This window comes from Salmo salar, chromosome ssa27, assembly GCF_905237065.1.
Source record: "Salmo salar chromosome ssa27, Ssal_v3.1, whole genome shotgun sequence".
NCBI classification, from domain to species: Eukaryota; Metazoa; Chordata; class Actinopteri; order Salmoniformes; family Salmonidae; genus Salmo; species Salmo salar.
Window position 1 is genome coordinate 33,095,001 of NC_059468.1, and position 24,719 is coordinate 33,119,719.

At 44.7% G+C, this 24,719-nt stretch overlaps 2 protein-coding genes across 3 annotated transcripts in view; one reads left to right on the forward strand and one right to left on the reverse strand.

The window, feature by feature from the left end:
- LOC100380787 (block of proliferation 1) overlaps positions 1-24,719 on the forward strand; it is an 86,977-nt gene that overhangs the window by 13,576 nt on the left and 48,682 nt on the right.
- On the reverse strand, positions 15,372-23,332 carry LOC106588964 (basic helix-loop-helix transcription factor scleraxis). Its single transcript, XM_014178553.2, has 2 exons — positions 22,166-23,332; positions 15,372-16,116 (listed from the first exon to the last, which is right to left on the reverse strand). Exons 1-2 carry the CDS (start codon positions 22,763-22,765, stop codon positions 16,081-16,083), a joined length of 636 nt encoding a protein of 211 aa, XP_014034028.1. The 5' UTR covers positions 22,766-23,332; the 3' UTR covers positions 15,372-16,080.

Consider the following 24,719-nt stretch of genomic DNA (forward strand, 5'->3'; position numbering starts at 1 on the left):
GAGGAAGGGGGAGGGAGAGTGGGTTGAGGGATGGAGTGAGGGAGTCAAGTAGAGTCAAACACAGGGAGTCAAGAAGAGGTGTTCCAGAGAGCAGCTCCCATTGAGGGAGAGGCAGAAACTCATCCCACCCTAAACCTGATCCTTCCACTGATGGCATTAGCCTCACCTACAGTCTAACAGCGTCAGAATACTCCTCTATCCTCTTGTTTCATTGAAACAGATGTTCTGTGTGTCCCTCAGTTTCCTCTTATTTAAAGATCTGTGGTCTTCAACCCTTGTTAGAGTTCAGGGTTTACGGACCGTCCGACGAGAGGACAGAGGAAATGGAAAACATCATCACTGGTTCCATCTTGTCATTCTGATCATTTCCTCCAGCAGCCGGTCTAACCCTAGACTAGCCGGTCTAACCCTAGACTAGCCGGTCTAACCCTAGACTAGCCGGTCTAACCCTAGACTAGCCGGTCTAACCCTAGACCAGCCGGTCTAGCTCTAGTCTGGGGTCACTGTGTTGCTGCTGCCCCACATGAGTGGAACCACGGTGGTCCTGGCCCATTTTGTCCTGCGTTAAGTTAGTCCCCTGCCTGGGAACAGGAGATGGGGTTCCTCCTCGCCATCTCGTCGCAGGCAGCCCTCTGTCGGTGCACAAGTTATCTACAAACAAACCGACGGATGGTCAAAAATGTTGCTCGTTTATTCTTCTCCTTCCTTTTGTAATAAAGGACTATTTCCTGTTTCGCGGCGTGAAGGGGGAATACGTGAGACTGCAGCAGCGCCTGTCCGAGGCCTCCTCGCCCGGCAGGAAGGGGCTTTTTCTCCCGCAATTGCTTTTCCATGTGCTCTTTGAGATGAATGAAGACACATTGTGGAATGGGGGGGGAAGAGAGAGAGGGAGAGAACCCTGGCTCCCCACTACGCCTCCTTCTTCCTGCCTCTGCATAGCTACTGCTCAACGGGACCTGTGCACAATGCAGGAGAACTCAATTCGGTAGCACACTAGACTAGGAAGGGTGTGCACTTGTGAGTGAGGGACGGGGAGCGTAGGGGGAAATGCTCAATTGGGAGATTGGCAAACAGAGTTGGCAGGGCTGCCACAGCTCTTAACAGGCTGGGAGTGTTAGTGAGTGCATGTGTGCCCCCTGCCTTGTGCATGTGGCTGTGCTCACTGCGTAGTAGGCTTGTGGCTGGGCTCACTGCGTAGTAGGCTTGTGGCTGGGCTCACTGCGTAGTAGGCTTGTGCGGTATCCAGATGGTCATACCTTCATACCGACCTTGTGCCATACCAGGATATTCGGTAATACCGGCACTGAACACAAGGGACGCTGTTTTCAAACCCCACTAATACTCAGTAAATCGAAGGTTAGCAGTTCTAATAAGTACATGTAAAATCCGGTAGAGAATGCTATCTACGAGCGCATTGCGAACATATTTTATACAGACTCGGACCTAAACTATACAAGTCCATAATGCTACTCCCAGTTTGCTACACAAACCAAATATCAAACAGCAAGGCTCTTGATCCAGGAGGGAATTCTCTACTGATACCAAGTGAATGGTTGATTTTGGAGGAAGTAACTTGCTACTAAATTAGCGAACCAAATGCACAACTGCAGAGCATTTAGCACATTTTAGACTGGTAACTTTAATAGTTAGAACATATCTAGCTGGCCAACATTTATTTGTTAATTCCATCCTGTAATTAGATCACCTGGTGAATGCTGCATGACAGTGAGTGACTCACAAGGCTCTGGTCTCTCGTCGTTGTCTGCTTGTAAACAAACACCACGTGACTGGGGACTACCAATAATACGCCGTCTTCTTTATCTCCTAACCTATTGAATAAGTTGACTGCGGGTCTTAACTACAAATATTGCCATTTGATTAAAAAATGTATTGTTTTGACGGTATTGAAAAACCATCCTGTGTCTTTTTCTAAATAATGGAGGTCGACCGATGATGATTTTTCAACGCCGATACTGATTATTGGAGGGCCAAAAAGGGCGATACCGATTAATCGGCATATTTTTGTTTGTTTGTTATTTTAAATTATTTTAAATAATTTTTTATTTTATTTATTTGTAATAATGACAATTACAACAATACTGAATGAACACTTATTTTAATATAATACATCAATAAAATCAATTTAGCCTCAAATAAATAATGGAACATGTTCAATTTGGTTTAAATAATGCAAAAACAAAGTGTTGGAGAAGAAAGTAAAAGTGCAATATGTGCCATGTAAGAAAGCTAACGTTTAAGTGCCTTGCTCAGAACATGGGAACATATGAAAGCTGGTGGTTCCTTTTAACATGAGTCTTCAATATTCCCAGGTAAGATGTTTTAGGTTCCGGTTGCAAAAACGAATCCCCGAGCTGACAAGGTAAAAATCTGTCGTTCTGCCCCTGAACAAGGCAGTTAACCCACCGTTCCTAGGCCGTCATTGAAAATAAGAATGTGTTCTTAACTGACTTGCCTAGTTACATTATTTTTTTAATCGGCAAATCGGTGTCCAAAACTACCGATTGTTATGAAAACTTGAAATCGGCCCTAATTAATCGGTCGACCTCTACTAAATACCCATAACTGCTCAAGCCTACTGCGTAGGCTCCTGGTTGGTTGTTCTTGTGGCTGTGCTCACAGCGTAGCCTCCTGGTTGGTTGTTCTTGTGGCTGTGCTCACAGCGTAGCCTCCTGGTTGGTTGTTCTTGTGGCTGTGCTCACAGCGTAGCCTCCTGGTTGGTTGTTCTTGTGGCTGTGCTCACAGCGTAGCCTCCTGGTTGGTTGTTCTTGTGGCTGTGCTCACAGCGTAGCCTCCTGGTTGGTTGTTCTTGTGGCTGTGCTCACAGCGTAGCCTCCTGGTTGGTTGTTCTTGTGGCTGTGCTCACAGCGTAGCCTCCTGGTTGGTTGTTCTTGTGGCTGTGCTCACAGCGTAGCCTCCTGGTTGGTTGTTTTTGTGGCTGTGCTCACAGCGTAGCCTCCTGGTTGGTTGTTTTTGTGGCTGTGCTCACAGCATAGCCTCCTGGTTGGTTGTTCTTGTGGCTGTGCTCACAGCGTAGCCTCCTGGTTGGTTGTTCTTGTGGCTGTGCTCACAGCGTAGCCTCCTGGTTGGTTGTTCTTGTGGCTGTGCTCACAGCGTAGCCTCCTGGTTGGTTGTTCTTGTGGCTGTGCTCACAGCGTAGTCTGCGTTGATGTTTAGGACATCCATGATGTTGGCCCCCACCTCTAAACTCCCCATCCCAGATCCTGTCTACTTAGTTTGGGTACCCCTGCCAAGCTGCCCCTATGATGATAACTCCAGCATGGTGGGCCTCTTGCATACCTGAGCTCTTGTGGTGCTAGTAGTAGACAGTAGACATGATGAAATCAGTCTTTTTTTATTTTCTTTTTCTCTCTCTGTAAAGCTGTTTTTGTGAGACTACGGCTCAAGGGTACATTTACATCACAACATTCACGTGTTTGGTGCACTCAACTCTTTGACATGGCATAATATCAATTTTAGTGTGTGCATTACTGACGGAGCGGACAGGGAGATGGAGATGCATTTAAACTCTCCACCTGACAACCTTAGATTACCCTGCAATGCTGTGTTGCTTGACTTACCAGCAGTTCCACAGGAACAGAACACAGTTCAGCCGGTCTTTTGAGTGCACCATTCAGTGTAGAACCAACATCCATGCCAAGACATGAGTTTCCTGAGAGTGAATTCGTATCATCACGCACGGCACACCATCACGTGCTGTGAATAAAATAAATAAATAATACTTCATCATTGGTGAAAAGTTTCCTCACCATGTTTTGGTCAAATCAAGCCTTTTTTCACAACCTCAAGATGGAAGTTCCTTGAATAGCCGGCCTATGTCTAACATCTAGGATATGTTAGGGTTATGTTACTCTGGCTTCTCCGGCATGTGCTGAGACGGCCTACCTTTAAAAAAAAAAAAATGTTTTAATCCCTTGACCCCCCCTCCCTCCTATTATTCCAGCCTAATCAACGATAGGATGATTCAGATGTGGACTGGCTTTAATTGTGTGATCCTATCTGTTTCAGGAAGGCTGTTCCTCTGTCAGAGCTCTCAGGTGCTCAGGAGCGAGCAGCCTGTAGGAGGTGGCTTATTTTCATTTCATTACCAACCATAACAAACAGGCTCTCTATGTTGTGACGTGTTGGGTGTCCCGTTTAACCATGAGCTAAGAGACCAGACTCGTATTCTCCTCCACGTCCTCCTCCACCCTCCTCTCGGAAATCTGATGAAACCAGATTTTGAAAAGGGGGTTGGAAATAGAGGTACTCATGTCTGGAAGTGAGGTTTTTTTCCCCCCGCAAAATGTTAGTAATCCCAAAGTTTAATTTTGTGATTGGGATGTCTCCAGGTGGTGGTTTCTAATGCCTTCCAGATGGTATCCACCACAATCCCAGTCCAATTCGTGATGGCAGTTAATTTCTTTTAAAGCAGGGATTTTCAGACTCTCTTTCGGACTGGGACTGGCGGCTCTCTGACTGGATGAGGGAGACCAGACCACAGCGTCCTCCTCTTTGTTTTTATTAGCACCTCTGATTGACAGCAGACAGGGAGAGAGTGGTTCTATTTCCAGTGTTGACATCTGGGCCCAGCTAGAGAGGACAGGACACGGTGTGATCTGGACCCAGTGTCCCTTTGACTGAGGAGGTCAAACTCTCCTTTGTCTCTCTCCGCTTTTCCCCCTCTCTCTGTCACTCTGTCTCCATCTCTCCTCCCTCTCACTTTATCACTCCCTTGCTCTTTTCTTCCCTCCCTCTGTCCTCCGTGCTCAGCCACAATGCGCTGATTGAGCCAGAGTCTCATTGGGAACAGCTTGTTACCTAAAGCAGTCAAAATAAATGTTTTCAGGTTCCTCCTGGGTGTAGTAGCTGTGGTAAAATGTAACAAAAACCTGCCTGTGTGGATTAGGAAAAAGAGAGGCGGATATCAACTCTGATTTCAGGAGAGGCTCATTGGCGTGTTTAGCTATCAGTGATTTAGCAGAGTTTGCTGGCTGTTCTTCAGCTAAACTGAGGCCATGGGCATTGGTCTTAGTCCTCCATAACTTCTCCCAGGTCCTTCTTCCCCATTATTGAGTTAAGAGCTGTCACGGAGGGCGGTCCATGGTTTCCTCTGGTCGTGTCGCTGCGTTCCAGCAATGAAATCGAATCGATTTAAGGGAGCGTGGACCAGAAGGCTATTTCAACACAACCTTATCCCAGGAAGACGCCTGAGGAGCAGGCCTGAACTCACCCCTACTCCCAGTACATGGAGGGTCTACTTCTATTATAAGTCCTAAATGTTCCTGAAGACCAGCACCAATAACTTGGGTGTGAGTGCGCCCTTTTTAAATGGGGGAAGCAGAGGGCCCATACATGTGTGAGACTGGAGAACATGCATGTATGTATGTATGTATGGAGAGGATGTTTCAACGCTGGTCTGGTCATGCCGTGGTTAAACCGATGGCCCCATGCTCTGTACAGACTTCCTCTAGTCTACAGCATTGAACTATGATTCTTTACCCCACTCCTGTTTATTCAATTAATTTCACTCCAACCAACCTCCCTCCCTCCCCAAATATTAAGTATTTTTATATTTTTACAAGCAGTAAAGTCCATGTTGCCGCAAAGGAGTTATGGCCATCCACCGCAAGCCAGGTACATCAGCAGCGGTCGGAGAATGGGGCCTTGCGTTCGACGGCTGAAATGAAATAACCATTGCCAGCCCTCAGCGGCCACTAAAACTTCCTTTATGGAAGTCAATGTAGCCGGCAGGAATGGTGGAAGTGCCGTTGGTTGGTTACGCCTTAACCCAAAGACATAATCAACCCTACTTTTCCAATATCTGCGTCTGATTTCAACTGAAACCCACCGCTTATTCGCTTAGTGGATTATTCCCTTGTTTTTTCTTCTCATTTTATTAGAGGAACAACCAGACCTGACATTTTAAATAGAGTATAGGATCTTTTGTTTCGCTTTTTTCCCCCTCAGCCGTTTTGTTTCTCTCTCGCGAAAATGTCATCCAATGAGGAATATATTCTTGTGCTTCGGCAGACACGGCCATGGTTTTTATGAAATGTCTGCTGCGACGCTAGAGTGGTTTTGTTCAAGAATCCATTCTTAAAGATTTATCAAATTTAACCTAATAGAACGTTGGTGGTGATCTGTTTACCAGTATTAGAAGGTAGGATATTCATAAGGATTCCATAAGGAGCCATATAGACCCCTCTGACTACCCCTCTCATACTGTGTTGCCATCCAGATGGATGTCATAACCAATATTTCTCTCTTTTTGAGGGTGTTAATCTCAATATATTATGAAGCCAACTATACTGAAGTAGAGTAGTTTTTCCAATCCAACCTGGGTAAAGAAATTCACGTGAATACCATGCCTATCTGTGACAGAGAGATTTCCACTTGGGACAACTCATTTTTGACACTCATTTTTGTCATTGATTTAAATGGCTTTCGGTCCATAGACTTCTTGGAAATGGTCCGAAGTCTAAACCTCCTCCCAGCCACTTGGTCTCATTTTACCTCCTACAATAGTTAAATTCCATACTGGCTGGGTATGGGTTAAGTCCATCCACTTTTTTTCTTTTTTTTTTAAATAGTCAAGTCAGTTGACAGCCTACCCTGGCCAAACCCTAACCCGGACGACGCTGGGCCAATTGTGCGCCACCCTGTGAGACTCCCAATCACGGCCGGTTGTGATACAGCCTGGAATCAAACCAGGGCCTGTAGTGACACCTCTAGCACTGAGATGCAGTGCCTTAGACCGCCTTGCCACTCGGGAGACTTTACTCAGTGTGGTCATCTGAATGCAGCTAGCCCTACGGTTGGTGCTGACGTGTTTCACATGGACCCTAAAACAATGTCATGATTGATGGAGTCACCTTAGCAGGTTACCTAGTAGATGCATTCAGTGTCTCCTCAAACAGTCTAATATTGATCAGTGAACGCTGTGCTGCCCCCGGGCCAATCAAAGGACCGTGAGAGGCCTCCGACGAGAGGCCTCCGACGAGAGGACCAGGTCTGCCATTTGTATTGACCGAGGATAAACTACTTACCAAACCATTCCTGTCCTAGGGACACAAACATTTGCATTCAAGCTCCACTACACTGCTGAAATCAATATGGTGATAAAATGAACAGATAGGTGGTAAATGATGTGGAATCTTGGCCTGTCTCTGCGCTGTCAGCAGGAAATCTCTTTTTAATAGTCTATTTAAGGAGAAGCAGGGTTGTGTTTTTCTAAGTCAACGGGGGGGGATGTTGATCCAGAGTCTGGGTGGATTGGGGGGGGTCTTGAAGTGGCTGGGTGAATCGCGTGCTGCTCCAACAGAGCAAACCTGGGCCGTGGCGCGCCGGACCCTTGCAGGTGCGCGGAGGTGGGAGGGGGTGTGAGTGTGGGGCTGCCAAAGCAGCCACCTGTCGTTCCGTAGTTTTTAGGACTTCCTTTTCATCCGGTCTTCAGCACAGCTCCCAGCTGGCCCAGTGTGTGTCCTGTTGCCAGAAGGCCTGATTGAAACCAACTGCCAGCGGGGGCTGCCATGTGTTTCAGTTAGAAGGGGGAAGTTCGGAGATGGAGGGGTGGGATTGTGAGGCGAAACCCTGGAGTGGGAAGCGGGGGATGGGGTTTGAGTGAAGAGGGAGTGGGGGGGCAAGCTGAAAGCTTGAAGCTCTCATCTTCTGCACAGCTGAGAGATGAGCTGTCTAGACGGCTTTATTTTTCATTTACACCATGCAGGCTCCCCCCCCTCTCAGAGCTGCAGAGTTTCTACAGAGACTGGGGTTGTAAAAATCCATTACAGCGGCTCTGGGTGAGGAAGAGCGTAGTGTGGCTGAAAAGCTGTCCTCACCTCGATTCCCTTCTGTCTTTATCCTGTCTTTATCCTATCTCTCTCTGTTCCTTTTGTAAAAAGTCTTCCCTCTATCTATGTACTCTGGCAACGGCCCTCCATTTTTACCTGAAAATATGCGTTTGTGCCATAGAAACCTATGGTGGTGGCCGTCAGGGCGAAAGTGAATGGAATTGACATCACTGGGATATTGGAGTTTATGGTTAGTTGGGAAATCTGCGTTCTCAGAGGCAAGCAAGCGAGGGAACGCCTGGTTCTCTTTTTACCCAATGTTTTTCTCTTCTGTCATAACTGCAAGCTTTAGCAGAGTGGAGGGGAAAGGGAAGCTTCAGGGCATCATTAGATATTTAATTTCCAATAAATAACTACTTTCTCTGAATGATGTACCGGACGCTTTCCCCCAGGTGGAAAAACCATTTTCAAATAAACCTGGACGGGCTCGGTCGGAATGCAAAGTTTCCACATGCTGTACACACTCCAAGGTTAAACGGCGTGTACGAGGATCCTCCAGAGTGTTTATCAAATTAGCGTGTCGTGTGGTCCTCACATTGGCCTGGCCTCACTGTGAGGCCTCACACTCAGCCTCACTATGAATAATGAGTGCCTGACCTCGCTGTGACCTCTCTGAAATTGTGGTTTTGCTATTTTGCGAAATAATGAACAGATTTATTTTTATAGGCCCTGGTTCCTACAGTACGACCGTATAGTATAAGACGTTGGAAATGAAAAGTGGGAGGAGGTTGGGACTCCTGGTCTCCAGCTGCAGTGTCAGATGAGAGATTCGTCTGGCAGAGCTAAGGGTCTTCTGCGTCGCTAAGTCTGGGTTTCTACACCCCCCTGTGGTTATCCCTAGCCCTGTGTAGGGTAAGCCTCCCACCCCTGGCCTCCCTCACGGTCATCCTCTCATTGGGCTTTGACTGGAGAGGAGCCGGCTGATGTTGAACAGAGCTTCTACAGTCTATAGACATGAGTCTCAATGGGCTGGCTGCTAACTGCTAACCATTCCCTAGGCCAGATTGGGTCCCATGGGGACTTAGAGACAGACCAACCAACGGCATCATTTCCAACCCCATAGGAAGCTTACTCTGATTCATCATAACTGTCCTCAACGCCATGCAGAGACAGTACTCTCTGGTGTTCATCTGTCTGGGGGGCTTCACTTGTTGTCTGATTATTCCTGTCCTGTACTCTGTCTCTTTGAAGCGCCACAGATTATTCTGTCTGTCTCTACAGCAGGAGACAGAGGAACAGGAGAACAGACAGTATTTTACCACAGATTATTCTGTCTGTATCTACACCAGGAGGCAGAGGAACAGGAGAACAGACAGTATTTTACCACAGATTATTCTGTCTGTCTCTACACCAGGAGGCAGAGGAACAGGAGAACACACAGTATTTTACCACAGATTATTCTGTCTTTCTCTCTCTATAGCAGGAGACTGAGGAACAAGAGTAGACTGTATTTTACTTGAAAGTGTAACAGGTGAAAACCATGTACTTTAAACTTAGTAAAATAGTAAAATTCTGCCACCCAGTACATTTGCAATGGCTTCCCGGTGTTGGTGCCACAACGTGGGCTGAAGTGATCTCTAGATTTCTCTACACAAAGGAACAGTAGCTAGGTTTCCATCCAATTGGTGACATATTTTCATGCAAATATTTAAAAAAAATATCCATCAAGAAAATGTGGGCATTTTCCACCAAACGGACTTGTTGTGGATAAAAATCAGTGTGTGATGACATGGTCCACACACAATGTACCATTCACTTCATTTTTACCGAAATGAAAATTCAAAGTAAAATGTGTTCGAAATGATGGTTAGTATATCAATATTTGCGCATCAAGTTGTTTCCACCACCATTTCTCGCATAAATCATTTTACAGATGCAAAGAGAACCCACCGTGGAAACGTGGTTAGTGTCATGTTCTTAATGTCAATTTCACCTTTATTTAACCAGGTAGGCAAGTTGAGAACAAGTTCTCATTTACAATTGCGACATGGCCAAGATAAAGCAAAGCAGTTTGGCACATACAACAACACAGAGTTACACATGGAGTAAAACAAACATACAGTAGAAAAATAAGTCTATATACAAAGCAAGTGAGATAAGGGAGGTAAAGGCAAAAAAGGCCATGGTGACAAAGTAAATACAATATAGCAAGTAAAACACTGGAATAGTAGATTTCCTGTGGAAGAAAGTGCAAAGTAGAAATAGAAAAAATGGGGTGCAAAGGCGCTAAATAAATAAATAAATACAGTAGGGGAAGAGGTAGTTGCTTGGGCTAAATTATAGATGGGCTATGTACAGGTGCTGTAATCAGCTGAAGGGTTGCCAGTTCGAATCCCGGGTCAACAGGAACAATTTGTTGGGAATTGAGCTGGCAAAGGGAGGGTTGCTGCTATCAAGTCCTAGATGCCATTGCCTTCCGCTGTGCCCTTGAGCAAGGCACTTAACCCCCCACAACAACAACTCCCTGGGTGCCCAGAGTGGCAGCCCCCACACACCTCACCAACACCTGTGTATGTGGTTGAACGTTCTGTTAAATTGACTAATTACATTTACATTACATTTAATAAATGTAATAAAAGACTAATAAAATGAGAGAGCAACGAAGAATTTTTGCAAAGATAAGAAAACCGAGAGATTTGGTTTTTCTTCCTTTCCAACATAACACTTGAATCTATGGCCTTTTAAACATTACATTGCAAATATTTATTTTAGTTGCCATTAGAAAATGTGCACACGTACAAAGAAGGTTAGTGGGTTCGTCCAGATTGTCATGAATGAAAGGAAAAAGAGCAGCTAATCTGGCTCCCAGCGGTCGTGAACATTTTCACATTTAGTTTCCACCGCTGACTGTGACAGGGCTGATGGGTGAGAGTGACAGCAGGGGTCAACCAAGAGGCCAGGCCCCAGCGGGTGGCAGCCCTGGTGGGGGAGAAAGACAGGAGGGAGCAGAGGGTGGCCTGGAGGTCAGGGAGTAGGAGACACACAGCTTTCTCTGGCGAGACCGACAGACTGAGAGAAAGACAGATTGGGAGACAAACCTTTTGGATTAGCTGAAGGGGGGGGGGGGGGGGGTTGTTTAGGGGCGTGGAGACATTACGCGAAAGGGGAAGGAATTCCAGACGTGTGCAGGCTTCCTTTGCAGACAGATGGGATGGTCTGTGCTGGGGGACAGTGTGGGGGGCTGGGGGACAGTGTGGGGGGCTGGGGGACAGGTTGAGAGCTGGGGGACAGTGTGGATGCCAGTGTTCGTTTCGTCAACAAATAGTGACTCAAATATTCGTCGACACCTATTTTTATTTTTTTACATTTTTATTGATGAGACGATAAGTGACTAAATAGACCCATAAATTAACTAAATTATTTTTCATTTCATTTTACTAAAATGAGACGTGACTAAAATCTGACTACTAAATGGACTAGACATTTTTGGAGAGATTGAGAGCTTTTCAGCGGCACAGATGCACAGCGCAGTTCTGTTAAGCAGTGGCCAGGACGTGTCCTGCGAACAGCCTACTCAGCTGGTGAGCTGTGAGGAAGCAAGCCGTGAGTGTAGGCAGACCAGCTCTGCCTCCACTTATAGCCTGCACATTGAACAGGCGACTCTTGTTTCACCACCAGCCTTCTAGTTAGCAACCCTGGGCCTGGTTAAGAAACACGAGCTGCTTTACAAAAATAAAAACAGTAGCAGCATTGAGTTTAATAATAGTTAAACAACAGTGTAGCTATGTTTTTATCTCCCTTGAGTAGGCCATAGAAAAGTAAATCAAAGGTTTTAAATTTGTATTCTTGCACAACACTTCCATTTTTTTCCCCCCCTGCATTTCATATACTGGTTCTGTAGTCAAGTCTCACTCCTTTCCTCAGAAAATGTCTTGATTTTACCGTTCAAAAGACATGAGCCGTAATACCGGCGCTACATTTTAATCAATCTTACATTGGCGGCTGCATTTTAAATTCCTGAACCATATCATGGGCCGTTCTAAAACTAGGCTACTTGTGGACCGGATCGTTAACCTCTTGGGGCTAGGTGGGACGCTAGCGTGCCACCCGTGGTGCACTCCATCAACAGCAGGTGCATTTCAAGAGCGGCAAATTTGAATCCAAATAAATGTCAAAATTCAAATTTTTCAAAAATACAACTATTTTACACCATTTGAAAGATAAACATCTCCTTAATCTAACCACGTTTTACGATTTCAAAAAGGTTTTACGGCGAAAGCATAAATTTAGAGTATGTTAGGACAGTACATTTACAAGAGTTGTGTGTAATGTTTTGTCAAGTCAAAGACAGGGTCACCAAAACCATAAAACCAGCTAAAATGATGCACTAACCTTTTACAATCTCCATCAGATGACACTCCTAGGACATTATGTTAGACAATGCATGCATTTTTAGTTCTATCAAGTTCATATTTATATCCAAAAACAGCGTTTTACTATGGCATTGATGTTGAGGAAATCGTTTCCTCCAATAACCGGCAGTCAAGTCAGCGTAACAAATTAAATAATTAAAATTAGAAAACATTGGTAAAATATTATATTGTCATTTAAAGAATTATAGATTTACATCTCTTGAACGCAATCAACTTGCCAGATTTAAAAATAACCTTACTGGGAAATCACACTTTGCAATAATCTGAGCACTGCGCCCAGAAAAATACGCGTTGCGATACAGACTAGACGTCATGTTGGGGAGATCTAAAATCGAAAATACTATGTAAATAATCCATTACCTTTGATTCTCTTCATCAGATGTCACTTCCAGGTATCACAGGTCCATAACGAATGTAGTTTTGTTCAAAAAAGCTCATCATTTATGTCCAAAAATCTCCGTCTCGTTAGCACATGATGTAAGCCAGCCGGACTTCTCGTCATGAACGAGGGGAAAAAATATATTTCCGTTCGTTCAAACATGTCAAACGTTGTATAGCATAAATCATTAGGGCCTTTTTTAACCAGAACATGAATAATATTCAAGGTGGACGAATGCATACTCTTTTATAACGTATTGGAACGAGGGTACCCAACATGAACTCGCGCGCCAGGTGTCTAATGGGACATCATCGTTCCATGGCTCTTGTTCGGTCAGATCTCCCTCCAGAAGACTCAAATCACTTTGTAAAGGCTGGTGACATCTAGTGGAAGCAATAGGAAGTGCCAAAATATTCCTAAACCCCTGTGTTTTTCAATGGGATAGGTTTAAAGTCAATACAACACATCAGGTATCCACTTCCTGTCAGAAAATGTCTCAGGGTTTTGCCTGCCAAATGAGTTCTGTTATACTCACAGACACCATTCAAACAGTTTTGGAAACTTTAGAGTGTTTTCTATCCATATATAATAAGTATATGCATATTCTAGTTACTGGGTAGGATTAGTAACCAGATTAAATCGGGTACATTTTTTTTATCCAGACGTGCAAATGCTGCCCCCTAGACCCAACAGGTTAACCTTCAATCATGTTACCTCATTAGCTAGCTATAACTAACAACCAGGGGACGCATTCAGCAGGACGCAACGTTTTGGATCGTTCAGATAGGCGTGTTTGTTCTACATAGAATATTTCTGTCTGAAATGGTGAATATGGAATAAATTCATAGAATTTCTATCAGCAACGTTCAGTAATGTTTTGTAACATTACCAGTAGCCTATATGCAAACACTTGGTGGCACAGAAAGAAAGGAAAATGTATCGCCAACAATTTGACAAAATTCCCCTTGCCTCTACGCTATATCTGACTCGGAAAGTAACTTTATTTTCAGTTCATGTGGACCCAGTGACTCAGAGTTGAGCACTTGACCAGGATTCCAGCAGAGTGACTCAGACTTCAGCCATAGGGACTCATGACTCGGACTCTGGCACAGGGACTTGGGACTCGATTTGAGTTTTAGTGACTTGACTAAATCAGTGGGCAAAGCAGTCTTTAGCTTCCGTTGAGCCGTGAGCACCCGGTGAGCCGTGAGCACCCGGTGAGCCGTGAGGAGCCGTGAGCACCCGGTGAGCCGTGAGCACCCGGTGAGCCGTTAGCTCCCGTGCCTACTTGTGGATGTAAATGTGGCTGCAGCGTCTGGGGAACGTAGATAACAATGTCAATGACGCAACCGAGTGATAGAGGTGCAACCCATACTACTTAGCCAGTAGTTTGCTCTCTCGCACGCTCTCGCTCTGTATGTTTGTTTTGTATGTGATGTGGGCCGAAATTAGGAATTCACATGGCCAGAAAATTCTTATATTCTTCCTATATGTTTGTCCCATTTCTGCTGTTGGGAAGAATAGGATCTTATTCAGGAATATATGTTGGTAGGACATATGTTTGTGCACATAAGTCTGATTTTGTTTACTATAGGTTCATGAGGCAATACAAATGTGATGTGACTAAAATTAAAGGACATTAAGTTGACACACATGGCCCACTGTTTTCATCATTTTGCCAATAACTAGACTGTCATTGTTCAAATAGCAAAAATGTGATTTAAGACTTAATTGCATTTCAGTCAAAATGATTTAGACTAGAGTAAATCTTTAAAAAAAAGAGTGCCAAAATGAACACTGGTGGGTGCAAGGCGGGAATGGGCAGGGGGACAGTGTGGGGGCTGGGGGATGATCCAATCATCCCTCGCTAACCCACACAGCTGACCCTTAAAAGGCCCTAGCAACCGGGGCTGTGGCACCCTGTAGCCCTCCCTCCTTAGTGTGTTAGTCTGTAGAGACAGTAGCTTACTCCTGGGCTGTGGCACCCTGTAGCCCTCCCTCCTTAGTGTGTTAGTCTGTAGAGACAGTAGCTTACTCCTGGGCTGTGGCACCCTGTAGCCCTCCCTCCTTAGTGTGTCTGTCTGTAGAGACAGTAGCTTACTCCTGGGCTGTGGCACCCTGTAGCCCTCCCTCCTTAGTGTGTTAGTCTGTAGAGACAGTAGCTTACTCCTGGGCTGTGGCACCCTGTAGCCCTCCCTCCTTAGTGTGTTAGTCTGTAGAGACAGTAGCTTACTCTTGTCTCTACGGACTAACAGGAGGCTGCACAAATCACCTGGCTGAGTCGAAAAACAAATGTTCGGTTTGTTTCAGTTGTCGAGTTCTTTACTGGCCAGTCTAGTTTTCAATAGTTGCGATATGATATTTTTGTTGAAGAAGCTAGATGTGGTCTTAAAAATCCCAGTCCCATTTCAGTTATCTCTCCAGTATAATAAGGGTGTGAGTGAACAGCTGTGTGCGTGAGTAGTGCGGTGTGGGAAAGACGGTAATCTAGCTGGAGAGAGAGAAGAGAAGGTTGTGGTTCCTTCCTTATCACGTCACTGTTTTTATAGCTGTTTGTAGTGTTATAAGATCCTCTTGACCTGATTGGTGTTTGTTTTGACCCGTACTAGTGTTCATACAGTACATCGTCAAACCCATCAGCAAAAAAGATTTATCGCCCTAAGGGCCAGACTTCAAATATCTAGACATTTAATTTGGGGTATTGCAAAATAACAATAAAATAAAGAAAACTTACATGTTTGAAATAAATGTAATTAATTCATAAGCATATTTATTCACATGAATTTTAACACAAGCATCATTGAACAGCATATCAAATAGCATCAAGCCGCTGCATGTTGTCCTATCATCTTCAGGAGAAAGGCAGTTGTCCATGGGGGTAGAAACGCACTGTCCAGAACACATTTCAAGTGAAAGCTGTTATATATTTGGCTTGTGGAACAGTTTGGTCATTTTCCAGGAAGTAACCTGATAGCCAATCATCAGTTCCTGTTTGGCCTTCCCTTGTCCTTAAAGTCCCTCCTTACCACACCTTTAAGTAACTGTGGCGCTTCTCAGAGTCCATCTCATGCAGAGGCTGTTGTGGTTCTAAGGTTTCAGCATTATCAGTCTACGTATGCAGACGTTCTCAGGTAAAGAAACAAGACATTTTTGGTGTTCTCTTCAAGTCTTTTGTGAGGTCATGGAATCGGAAGTGTAGATTGTTTTTTTTAGAGGAGAAATTATTCTTGATACCCCCTTTGAGTCAGGGCATGCTTCCACCGTCCAAGTCCCACCGTCTCTTTCAACCAAACATGATTACCTCTTCAGAAACTAAACTTAGCACTTCTGAGTTATTCTTTTTTTCTGTTTTTTGGGGGGGCATATAATTAAATACCGATTTGATATTTATGTACACCTTAAGTGTGTCAAGTTTTTGGTCCACAGTTCTGGTCCATATTCTGTCGTCCTCCAGATATTAACTTCTTAGAGCATTTTTTTGCCTGTCTTTGCTCTGAAAGAAAGAAGAAAAACATTTTCTAGTCGGCTCTTTATAGTCAACAATGCAAAACACTGATGTGAAGAATACATTTCCTGGATTGATTCTAACTCCTAACAATTTTACAATACACTTATTGATGAGGTAAGTAAAGAAAATAAATGTTAATTTCTTTTGTATGAAGTCTGACATTTGTCCTTTGAGTGAGTGCACTGCTCGCTACTGTCAGTCTGGCCTAGTTCTAGTCTAACCCCCAATGATTTTTTTTTGAAATGTTTTATTTATTTGACCTTTTATTTAACTAGGCAAGTCAGTTAAGAACAAATTCTTATTTACAATGACGGCCTACCCCGGCCAAACCCGGACGACGCTGGGCCAATTGTGCGTCGCCCTATGGGACTCTCAATCGCGGCCAGATGTGATACAGCCTGGATAATGCCCACTGGTCCAGGCTGCCTGTGGAGGCTGCCTGTGGAGGCTGCCTGTGGAGGCTGCCTGTGGACTGGGGATGGATGTGTGGACTGGGGATGGATGTGTGGACTGGGGATGGATGTGTGGACTGGGGATGGATGTGTGGACTGGGGATGGATGTGTGGAGGCTGCCTGTTGGGCTGTGTGGACTGGGGAGGTTTGCTGGTCTGGGGCTGTAGCATTGGGGATGGATGTGTGGAGGCTGCCTGTTGGGCTGTGTGGACTGGGGAGGTTTGCTGGTCTGGGGCTGTAGCATTGGGGATGGATGTGTGGAGGCTGCCTGTTGGGCTGTGTGGACTGGGGAGGTTTGCTGGTCTGGGGCTGTAGCATTGGGGATGGATGTGTGGAGGCTGCGCTGTCTTGGGCTGTGTGGACTGGGGAGGTTTGCTGGTCTGGGGCTGTAGCATTGGGGATGGATGTGTGGACTGGGGAGGTTTGCTGGTCTGGGGCTGTAGCATTGGGGATGGATGTGTGGACTGGGGAGGTTTGCTGGTCTGGGGCTGTAGCATTGGGGATGGATGTGTGGACTGGGGAGGTTTGCTGGTCTGGGGCTGTAGCATTGGGGATGGATGTGTGGACTGGGGAGGTTTGCTGGTCTGGGGCTGTAGCATTGGGGATGGATGTGTGGACTGGGGAGGTTTGCTGGTCTGGGGCTGTAGCATTGGGGATGGATGTGTGGACTGGGGAGGTTTGCTGGTCTGGGGCTGTAGCATTGGGGATGGATGTGTGGACTGGGGAGGTTTGCTGGTCTGGGGCTGTAGCATTGGGGATGGATGTGTGGACTGGGGAGGTTTGCTGGTCTGGGGCTGTAGCATTGGGGATGGATGTGTGGACTGGGGAGGTTTGCTGGTCTGGGGCTGTAGCATTGCCATGGTATGATGTCTGTGGCTTTTTTTTCTATTTTATTTTTTAGTGCCACTTTAAAGTTGCAAATTCTTCAGCTCCAGGGATCACTTACACCCAACTAATAGGATTTTTGTTTAACATTTGTTTTTCATATCCTGTATAACACATTGTAAAGATGTATAGGGCTAATTCTGCTGCAGCAGCTGAAACGTGAGGCTTTGTTGATTTGAACTTGCAGCTTTTTCTCTCTCCTATTTTTAAAAGGCTTCCACTTTGTTTATACAGTATCTAATGACATGGGAAGGTTTTGTTGTTTTCACCAACACAAGCAACACAACATATTACATTTCCACAGACACAGGATCTGTTTTTCTCTCCTCAGTTGTCACCTCAGGCTTCATTCTTTAGGCAAATATTTGGTTTGGTCTCGGCCTGACGGGTAACGTTGGCAGATTGGTTCAAGATTACAATGGAGGCACTTGTCAGCTGCTCTCACTGCTGGCCTGCGTGTGGGTGTGTAGATTTTCAGACGTGTAACTCAAGCCCTAACAGACGATTCATCTGTTTGGGTTATTAAACGCAGCCCCCTTCTGTTCATCCTAACTATTCTGTGTGACTTCTTTACACCCTCTGTTTTGTCTTTGGACAAAAGTTGGACGTGATATTGCGTATTATTGAACAACTTGTTGGACAGGTGTTTGTGGGTGGATGTTTGTGGGTGGGTGTGTGTGTGACAGAGTGAAAGTGTCAATTTTTATTATCACATGGGATTATTTTACAGTTGGCCCGTAGATTGAAGATGAGATATTTCAAGTGCTCTTTTTGTTCCAGCTTGCTCCTCAGCCCACTGTTTGGTTCACACTGGATAATTTCATAATGTGTTACATGTTCACACTGATTGGCTCCTGTTGCAGGGAGAAACGCTGCTCTAATAACTTCCATATGGCTGTAATGAAGGAACTTGAGATAATTACAGTACATATGAGCCTTGGGCTGCCAGGCTAGCGCATCGCTTTGGGAGTGGACTCTGAGGCTGACTGACTATACTCAATTAGTAATCCATTGGGTTACCCTCCGTCCCAGTACACAGAGAGAACTCTCCAAGTCCTTTCCCCTGCACTCCTCAAAACCATTCCTGCACACGTACCGTCCATTTGACTAGGGTTTGTCTGCCCCTGTGTGTCCCGTTATGCAATCCCCTCGCCGTCCTTCATAACCCCTGTCTTCACCTGCTACAGCTATTAGGGAGAAGGAATGCTCCCTTTTCTAACGGACTGTGCTTTGCAGCCCCCAACGAAAGAGGGGGTGGGGGAGAAACAGAGCCTCAATTTTGGTGAATTTCTGACTTATGTCTACTTATGGGGGCTGTAGTTGAAGTGTGCTTTTACACAATGAATTAGCTGTCAATAGAAAAGGAAGATGTAAAATGTTTCGTGATGGTCTGACTCATATTGTGTGTGTGTGTGTGTGTGTGTGTGTGTGTGTGTGTGTGTGTGTGTGTGTGTGTGTGTGTGTGTGTGTAAGCATAAGATATTTAGCTCGTCTATGTTACATAGAAGATTATATATTCCACTCAGTCCAAGCAAGTCAAATCTGTGCCAGTTGGATAACATTTTGGACTGGAAAACATTATCTGATAAGATAACAAACACACACATCTGTTAGCCACTAACTGATAACTCTGTGTGTTTGTGTGTTTACACAAATTTGCCTTTGACTTCAGTGGCAGGAAAAATCTTAGATAATTCAGTGTGAATGTATGACTTTGTGTCTCTCTGTTGATATAAAATGTTTGATATGACGACTGATCTGAGGAGTAGATTATAAAAGACCACATTGGGAGCCCGTTGAGTCCAAAACACTAACAGGTGATATCCGAACAGTATGCTCATCTATTAATGAAGCATTTTAGCATCTTCTAGATCAGACCACTCTGGAGTGGTGTACTTCTTCACCATCCTGTCCTCAATTTGTTCTGTCAGAATTGGGAAACTGTTTTGGCAACAAAGCGTTCCGTCCATTTTAATGTGTTCTACAATACCTCAATGGGTTCCTCATTTTATTTTCATCTTTCTTTAGAAAATATAAAGAAATGTGTTGGCCGAGCAATGCCTTTCACAGAGTAATGAGCACTAAGTCCGGGTAAAGAGCAATGCCTTTCACAGAGTAATGAGCACTAAGTACGGGTAAAGAGCAATGCCTTTCACAGAGTAATGAGCACTAAGTACGGGTAAAGAGTAATGCCTTTCACAGAGTAATGAGCGCTAAGTACGGGTAAAGAGCAATGACTTTCACAGAGTAATGAGCACTAAGTACGGGTAATGAGCACTAAGTACGGGTAAAGAGTAATGAGCACTAAGTACGGGTAAAGAGTAATGAGCGCTAAGTACGGGTAATGAGCGCTAAGTACGTTTAAAGAGTAATGCATTTCACAGAGTAATGAGCACTAAGTACGGGTAAAGAGTAATGAGCGCTAAGTACGGGTAAAGAGTAATGAGCGCTAAGTACGGCTAAAGCGTAATGAGCGCTAAGTACGGGTAAAGAGTAATGAGCGCTAAGTACGGCTAAAGCGTAATGAGCGCTAAGTACGGGTAATGAGCGCTAAGTACGGGTAAAGAGTAATGCATTTCACAGTAATGAGCACTAAGTACGGCTAAAGAGTAATGAGCGCTAAGTATGGGTAATGAGCGCTAAGTACGGGTAAAGAGTAATGCATTTCACAGAGTAATGAGCAGTAAGTACGGGTAAAGAGCAATGCCTTTCACAGAGTAATGAGCGCTAAGTATGGGTAAAGAGCAATGCATTTCACAGAGTAATGAGCGCTAAGTACGGGTAAAGAGTAATGAGTACTAAGTACGGGTAATGAGCGCTAAGTACGGGTAAAGAGAGCAGTGCGGTTTGGAGCGGGTCGCTTCGATTCTGAAGCCTCAATCTGTTTCAGATATCGTCCCGGCTCAGCCCTCCTATAGACAGGCCTTTCATTCAGAAAACTCAAACTGTCATTATCTCATTTGCTGCTTTGTTCTGCCTCACTGAAATCAATGAAATGGAGGAATAGAATTGCTTCCAGTCAAGGCGAATGTTGTCCATTAGTTTTTATTTGATTCATTGTGAGACTCTTGCATCTCTGTTGCCTCCATGCTCTTTTAAAGGCCTTTTGTAGCCGTGAATAAATTGGAAGGCGTCTGCAGAGCATTACATTAATAATTGGCTTTAACTTGAATTAGTTTGATGGATTGATTTATTATTCTCTCCGTGGCGACACTGTACCTAGGTTGATCCAGATATGGTTCATGGTGGAGCGGGCTTGTGCTATTACACTTGTGAGTAGGGCATAGTTTTTCTCTTAGATTTGTCCGGGGTCAGGAGTTGACTTATCACTTTCTTTCATCATAAAAGAAAAATAGCTAATTTCCAGTACATTTCATTATATGAATCAGTGAAGAATACTGTAGGGTTCTGTGGATGTGCTAATCATCATGTCTAGTGAGCTGGTGGTGTTGTCCAGAATGACAAGTCATTATAGTCTTCATCATTATTTATTTAGGAAGCCGGAGGGGGATGGTCGTTAACATTGTTATTAATTGGAGACCTAAGAGCCTTAGGTCAAAACAGGATGTGTGTAGAAATCGCTCAGAATGGCTCATTGGCAGATTTGGCAATACAGCAGATGTTCCCAGAATGCTTTGGACCTGCGATCTACCTCTTGGTAAGCGCTTAACCATAATCTTATGTTGTGACTTTGTTCCACCAGGAGCTAAAAGTAAGTCAAGTGTCTTCTTTTTTAAGTTTAGGCTATTTGTCATTTTAGAGGCCTAACAAATCACTCAAACCACATTCAGCTCTAAATACATTGTAGACTCCGGGCTTTTTCATCTGTGCTTTTTTCAATGAAATGGGTTTTGGACGTGCTTCAAGTTTTCTGAGGGTAGAATACATATTGTGGTGGTTATATACCGAACCAAAAATGTTCCAGTGTCATGGTTGACTCTAATTATTTTGGGCGTATGGTGTATTTCAAGTTTGAAAGCTGCTTTGCTCTTGTGAGTTGAAATTACAGTTTCCCCCTCTGGTTTTGGTTATTGTTTCCCATGCTGTGATTTAGGGTTTTATTTTGAATTTGGTGTGGTGTTGGCTTTATGAGCCAGAGTCTGCCCAGGCGTATGCTGAGGAAGAGAGATGGATGTGTTTGTGTTCACTGTGACAGTACCTTGTTAATTTTCCGTTAGCCTCGGTTCAGTCGGTCTCTCACTACTCAGACCAAAGAGACAATGGGAAGTGCTACTGAATGCCGGCACCAAATTGAGAAGTCTGGGAGAATTGTCTTGGAGTTGGGGATTAGGGTCTTACTGTTAGGTTTAGTTGAAGCTTGCCTACTGAGCCTTCTCATCTCACTGTCTCGGAGTATTGCGGGGCTGTTCTCTTACTCCTTGGGACAGCAGAGACCATATCATACTCTTTAAATTCACATTTTGAAAAGGTTTCTTTTTTTTGTGGGTGAAATTTTCTAAAGGTTGCTTGTCTTGGTGTAAATTTGAAAGCTTTTTTTAGTGTGAAATGTTTTTAAAGAATCATATAGGAACAACCATTCACTAAACCATGAAGTGTCATAAGTAAAACTCCCACTTGCTGGATATTACTGCCCTGAAGAGATTGGAGTTGTGTGGTGTTTTGTTGTCCTAGTTGTGACACGATGGCAAATGCATGGTGAGGATAGATGGGACATCTACAGCCAAACTCAACTCACCATTTTCCTCTGGTTGCTGAGGCAGAAGGTGCAGATCTGTTTGGGCTGTGAGTTCTCTGCGTCGCGGCCTGGCGATCCATGGTGATTTAGGTAGTGAGCAGAGGAGGTTGCTCCACTGTGGCAGGGCTGCCCGTCCCCACACATCTCCCCAACCAGCAGCACGTTGCCCAGGTGGGAGATGTAGCTGGACGCCAGCCGCAGTGTCTCGATCTTGGACAGCTTCCTGTCGGCCGGTTCAGTGGGGATAAGGGTCCTCAGGGCGGTGAAGGCCGTGTTCACGCTGTTGGTGCGGTCCCGCTCTCGAGCGTTAGCTGCGTTGCGTTGCCGTGGCAGCCCGCTCGTCGGAGAGATGGATCCGTCTGAGACCTGGAGGTGTGACATCTGGGGCGGGAGCTGACCCCCTCCCAGACGGCCTGCTCCGACGCTTCCAGGTTTCCTTTTGCGGCCCCCGACCTTTATGTCATAACCTCTGGCGTCCAGCCGGAAGGAGCGTTCGTCGGAGCCCGAGCTCTCATTGCCGTTCTCTTCGTCCTCAGACAGCATGGAGATGTCGGAGTACAGGTACCGGCTGGGCGCCGGCCGCACCATGGCGAAGGACATCGTCAACGTTACCGTGCTCTGCTGTTCCACCAATTAGCTAACTCTAGTTCTGCTCTGGGCTTTGTTTACTACTGTGACACCTGGACTCCCCGCTGCTGCTCACACATGCATGGACCGTTAAATGATAACACAGGAAATAAGTTACAAGTTTTACCTCAGTATACTTTCCTAAGTCCTTAGCTGCCAGTGCACTACAGTCCAGTATCACAGGCTCCTCTGTCATTAGAGTCCCATGTAGAGATTGGACTTTTCCTTTGGTGGGAAAACCGAAACCAAATGGCTGAATGGCAGGTTTCACTTTGTCTTTCTCAGGTCCTCTTAGGATATGGTTGGTCTTTCTTTATTTCTCTCTTGCTCTCTCCTCTCAGATCGTCTGTCTCCCTCAACTCAGTTCCACATCTGTCCCTCGCGCTTTCTCTCTTACCCTCCCTCCTGCTCTCTCTCCCAGTGCTCAGATCCACGTGTGGTTTCTGTCTGAGCGTTTCAGTATGGTTGGGCTTTATAGCCAGTGGGAGTGTCTGGTGATGCCTTCCCTCTTTCTCCCCCTCCTTCACTCCGTATGCAAATGTCCCAGCTGGCTGTGGGAGCTTTGGGAGGGAGGGAGTCCAGCAGAGTGTGGATCTACTATCTGCAACTTTCTGCTTCCTTATTTAACCCTTACAATACTGGATCTTTCATATTTAAAGGTGGAATATGCAGAAATCGCGCCACCAAATTCAAAAATGTTGCCTAATTTCAGTTTGTGACAAAACAAGCAATGTAGAGAATTGTTTTACCACTGTGAAATATCTTTTCAATAAACAAAAATATTGTATTTTCAGCTGTTTGAAGCTGGTGTACAAAACTGAACGTAAAAGACATAAAAACGAAACTTAAGAAAGGGAAGCATAGAAATAGCACACACAGAAAAGATTTACCACTTCGTAGACTTAATTTCAATGACAGATACAGTGCCTTGAGAAAGTAGGGGGTGCAGGTAGCCTAGTGGTTAGAGCGTTGGACCGGAAGGTTGCAAGATCAAATCCCGGAGCTGACAAGGTAAAAATCTGTCGTTCTGCTCCTGTACAAAGCCGTTAACCCACTGTTCCTAGGCCGTCATTGAAAAATAAGAATTTGTTCTTAACTGACTTGCCTAGTTAAATAAAGAGTAAATAAAGTATTCACACCCCTTGTCTTTTTCCACATGTTGTTGTGTTACAGCCTGAATTTAAAATGGATTAAATTGAGATTTTATGTCACTGGCCTACACACAATACTCCATAATGTTGAAGTGGAATTATGTTTTTATTTTATTTTTACAAATACGTTTTAAATGAGGAGCTAAAATGTATTGTTAATAGGTATTCAACCCCTTTGTTGTGGCAAGCCTAAATAAATTCAGGAGTAAAAATGTCCTTAACTATTTGCATGGACTCTCACTCTGTGATGATTTCAGTATTACTACCTCATCTCTGTACCCCACACATGCAATTATCTGTAAGGTCCCTCAGTTGAGCAGTGTATTTTAAACAAAGATTCAACCACAAAGACCAGGGAGGTTTCCAATGCCTCACAAAGAGCACTTATTGGTAGATGTGTAAAAATTACACTTTGATGTATCAATACACCCAGTCACTACAAAGATACAGGCATCCTTCTTAACTCCATTGCTGGAGATGAAAGGAAACTGCTCAGGAATTTCACCATGTTACCAATGGTGACTTTAAAACCGTTAGAGTTTAATGGCAGTGATAGGAGAAAACTGAGGATGGATCAACAACATTGTAGATACTCCACAATACAGAGTGAAAAGATGGAATCCTGTACAGAATAAAAATATTCCAAAACCTGTATCTTGTTTGCAATAAGGCAGTGAAGTAAAACTGCTAAAAATGTGTCAAAGAAATGTACTATGTCCTGAATACAAAGCATTATGTTTGGGGCAAATCCAACGCATCACGAAGTACCACTCTTC

What these genes read in the sequence shown, in the direction of transcription:
- LOC106588964 (XM_014178553.2), bottom strand. Translation starts at nt 22,765, where the DNA reads ATGTCCTTCGCCATGGTGCGGCCGGCGCCCAGCCGGTACCTGTACTCC. An exon ending in TCAGCAACCAGAGGAAAATG is followed by an intron (nt 16,117 to 22,165) that starts GTGAGTTGAGTT and finishes TCTTTCTTTCAG; the next exon opens with AGCAAAGACAGGCAAAAAAA.